At 40.7% G+C, this 4362-nt stretch overlaps 1 protein-coding gene across 1 annotated transcript in view; it reads right to left on the bottom strand.

Annotated features, from left to right (window-relative positions):
- Positions 1–453, bottom strand: part of LOC105626516 (tyrosine-protein phosphatase 99A-like) — a 177195-nt gene extending 176742 nt beyond the window's left edge. Inside the window, exon 1 of the mRNA XM_012207816.1 lies at positions 356–453. Coding sequence (XP_012063206.1) covers positions 356–453 — 98 coding nt within the window. The remainder of the gene's footprint in view (positions 1–355) is intronic.
- Between the last annotated feature and the right edge of the window lie 3909 nt (positions 454–4362).

The following is a 4362-nucleotide window of genomic DNA, read 5'->3' as shown; positions in this document are numbered from 1 at the left end:
ATGATGATAGAGCTTAGCCGAANGCTTGCTTGNTNGNTAGCAGTGAGAGAGAGAGAGAAAGAGAGGAGGGGGAGGGCATCACGAATACACACATTGACTATAGCCCCTTTTCGCAGGTTGGACGAAGGTTGTATTTTTAAACGAGAACGTTTGCCCGCGTGGCGGCAGTAAATTTATCCCTCCGTGTTACTCCTGGGTCCATTTCGTAGCTCGCAGAATGGAGGTCCACCATCAGCACCGAGGCTAGCCTGGTGTGGCTGACTGGCTGGCTGGCTGATGGTGTTAGTGGTGGTGGTAGTAGGTCGGTGTTAGAAGCTCTAGATCTATCGGCCGGTCTACTCTGGGGGATGCTAACCTGTCCAAGAGATGCTGTTCTCTGCTCGACTCTCCCTTAGCTTCCAATGGCGGCCGTGGTCTGTATCCCATATCCCTCTTTTTTTTATCCTCCTTCATACAGTTACGTGTATAGTATTATATCTTTCATTCTTGAGGAAGAGAGCGCGCGAGGAAAAGAGAGTCTAACCGAACTTACACCGATCGATTTCCGGTTAGCGACCCTCGAGAGTATACTCGCTCGTCCCACTGCTGTTTCGAGTTACTTATATCACGATTCGTCTTTGTTGCGAACGGCAAGCGGAGAGTTCGTTATTTCACGTCGCCGTTTTACATATTGTTAAAGCACCGATGTATTTCAGAAAGGCAGCAACACTGTGCACAGGTCGTTGCGTTCCAACTTTCTGTAACTGATTCTGTTTAACAACTATGCATTTGATATTGATTTCTTTTGTATACGCGACAATATTTCCGATCAATAAAATATATTATGACCTTACTTTTTTTATTCTATTTCTGCTTCCTTTCTCTTAAGTTTTTTTTTTTTAAGACAAAATTAACTTTCTTATCGTACACGAGAAATATGATGTAATTAAGAGCATCAATCGCGTTTTAAAATATTGCTCACTATTCTCATGTGTCGAATCCAGCATCTACATTTGATTAAACACAACAATCATATTTCGCCAAAGGACAATCAACGTATGTTATAAAAAAGAAACATCGTAATTGCAACAAATCATAACGGTCTATTTCTCAAATATTTATTGCACTTTTTAAGGGGCTAAAAAAGATAAAGAGAGAGGAGAGGGAGGGGGAAGGAGAGGGGAGAGGAGAAGCTCGCAGCCCGTATCGATACACTAGTAACCCACTTCTAGTTGACAAAGCGGATATAATGCAGCGACGGGAGGAACGAACGGAGGGAGGCTACATGCACCCATCCCTGGTACGGCCCCATCTATTTTCACGAAACTGACATTTCTATCGGAACGTAGTTTCTCTTTAAAAACTTTCCGCGGGGAGGATGCAGACGGCCACGTAGTGTTTTACAAGCACTCTCTCTTCCGCACTCGCGGGCTCCGTTTTTCTCGTACGCGCTTTCACCTTCTCTTCTCCCTCGTACTCTCTTTTTTCTTTCCCATCTCTTTCTTGAAACTCCTCGTCCGACTTTTTTTCTTTTCTTCCGGTACAGCGTAACGATCCTGAGTATCTCTCTATTTATGCTTCACAATTTATGTGCGCGCACGGCTTATATTCAAACCACTTGCTTCCTACCCCTCTGCTCGCGCCCCTCCTACCGCTTATCTTCTCTTACGTTTTATATTACGCTTTTGACACATGTAGAAGTCGCTACTTTTATCGAGTTTCATCCCGAATTCATATGAGATTTCTATGCACTCGGGGCTACTTCAACCTTTCTATCTGTATATCTACTATGGAGCTTATTAACTTGTAAAATCGTATATATCTCGTAATAAATGTAAAATTACATTGCTTCATGTGAAATGTGGACTATAATTTATTTACAATGTAACAAGTCACGCTTTGTTCACTGTTTAGCTTTTCTTTGATATTTCGCAAATTTATATTAATAATATTTGTGATATTTACGATATTTACGTGGATTTATCTCTAATTTAATTTTTTGTATTTTGATATTTTATTATCAAGAGATAATACTGTTATTGCTAATACAGTAATTGTTATTTTAATAATTAATGATTTAAAAGAAGTGCCACATTTTGCATTAAATATTTATTTTAAACAAAAGTTACGCTTTAGCCTGTTGAGAATTCATTCCCGCCGTTTACGGGAAACGGGAAAAGTCTCACTGGATGGGCCGTCATTCGCATAAGGTACTTTCACGTTTTCGTTACATGTCTTCCAGGGCGAAAATTCTTATTCCAGCAAAGCGCGGCAACGCGCTTCCTTACGTTTTCTATCCTCCCATTTTTTCTCTCCGTCGCCCTTTTTCTCGTTTTTCTCCTCGCGCGACATCGAAAGCTGTCGAGGATGGTGAAAGGCCGCCTACTAACGCGATGTCGCCCCAGCGCGGCGAAAGGAATATTTCGAGCTTCCCTCCTCTTTTTGCATCCATTTCGACGTCGTCCACAAAAATTGAAATGCGAGGCAATTGGAAGATGGAGAGTACTCTAAGCGAGGATTCCTTTGTCCCATTTGTTGGAGGTTTCCAGTTGAAAATGGATTCGAGCTTGAAAATTAGGCCACGAATGGCGATGAAGTACGATGTAAATAGTACACGAGAACGGGATAAAATCGCTCGGAGGCAGAATGCAGACGATCGGAGGCGAAGCATTATCTCGTTACGCCAAGTATTCGTCATCGAGCTAATTTTCCGCGCTCTCAATATCAGTGCTGAAAGTTTCCGCGGGCTTTAAACTGCATATCGTCGTCGTGGAGGCACATTTACCAACGTTTTATCGAGTTTAGCTTGTCCGGAAAACTCGACGTCCCCCTAACTTTTTCTACGACAAGGTATCCCTTCGTGTCGGCGTTTTTCAAACTTGTCTCACGGTGAACTTCGTGACACGATGAGAACTTCTAATATCACGAAGACCAGATGATCTTAAAACTTTCCAGATGCGTAATTAGGATCCTCGTAGACGATTCTTACAAGTCCTTCTGGGAGTCCAGAATGCACTCTTCAGTGGTTAACGTAGATACGATAACGATCCAGAAATCCAACGAGACCATTTCACTTCGCGACGATTGGTGAATGGCAATCTCTATTTAAAAACGATCACGCGCGCTATCGTCAGGTAAAAGTCAATTGGCTTTTCGTTTAATGGCTTTTACATGTTTCAACACACGGCGCTCGCGATTTACGTTACAATTAAGATTGGAAGCGAGTCTCATTATTGTAAAATATGGAGAAACACGTTATATTACCTTATCGTTGCGAACGGCATGACATTCAAGTGCAAAACGCCGGTCTGAATTCTCACGGCACCACGATCGTCGGCGCCTGCCAATGTAAATTCCAACAATAATAGCTCGCAACTAGTCGCGCAGGAAGTACAGAGCCGACGTTTAACATACTATCTTATGCATCCCGTTGCATCGTATACTGAACTTTGATTCTATTCATTCAAACACTCCGTTGGGAGGAGAACAGTGACAATCCGGGCAAAGAGAAAGAAAACGAAAAAGAGAGGAAAACGTTATTTAAACATATAAACTTTACATTAGGTTCAAATAAGCTATTAAATTATCGAGCAATTCATTTATAGTTTCGTGAAATTTTCAGTGGTATACCGGAAAAGGCACGATATGTACACCGATATGCGTAACATCGATAAACATGCGTAACATCGATAAACATAAACATTATCAACTTATGTAATTTGCGCTCAATGTTTAATGCCCCGTTGATTAAGTGTCCGGCGATAGCAGAATCTATTTTCGCTATGAAAACATCGGTTTGAAATTGCTACAAAAATACCTCGTGTGTATACATCGGAAAGAGCATTTGCAGCATTTAGCGGTATGAAGTAGATAATCGTATCATCCAATCGGCCTGAAGCGACCGCAAGCTACGAGTTGCTGTTGCTGCTAAACCGAGCTACCGAGTTACTCGCTCTCGGCTAGTGGACAGATATATATATTTACGCCGTCAGGGATAAATCAATATAACTACGCACTGCGCTATATTTATGAATGCCGTACAATGTAACAGCCCTTTGTTCGAATATACCTATCGTTCTAAACAAGTTGAAAAAGAAACATATTTCATTTATTGAACGCAGAATTATAAGTCATTTTAAAGTCTATCTTTGTAAAGCATAAGGCGATAAATAAGTATTGATTATTCCATTAGCCATGACTTCTATCACACTAAAATTTTAACGGAATAGATTCTGTGTCTTTTTGTCATATTTTTTATCGTAAATTTAATTTCCCCAAGGTTTACGATCTAAAATAACATTATTCAATATCTTTATAAAGTGATAAATAAGCGTTATGATTGATTATTCAAGTTATGACTTCTATCATATTAAATTTTAACAG

The sequence above is a fragment of the Atta cephalotes genome (genome assembly GCF_000143395.1).
Source record: "Atta cephalotes unplaced genomic scaffold scaffold00005, whole genome shotgun sequence".
Lineage (NCBI taxonomy): Eukaryota > Metazoa > Arthropoda > Insecta > Hymenoptera > Formicidae > Atta > Atta cephalotes.
The sequence above is the reverse complement of the archived record's forward strand: the minus strand, read 5'-3'. Positions and strand labels throughout refer to the sequence as shown.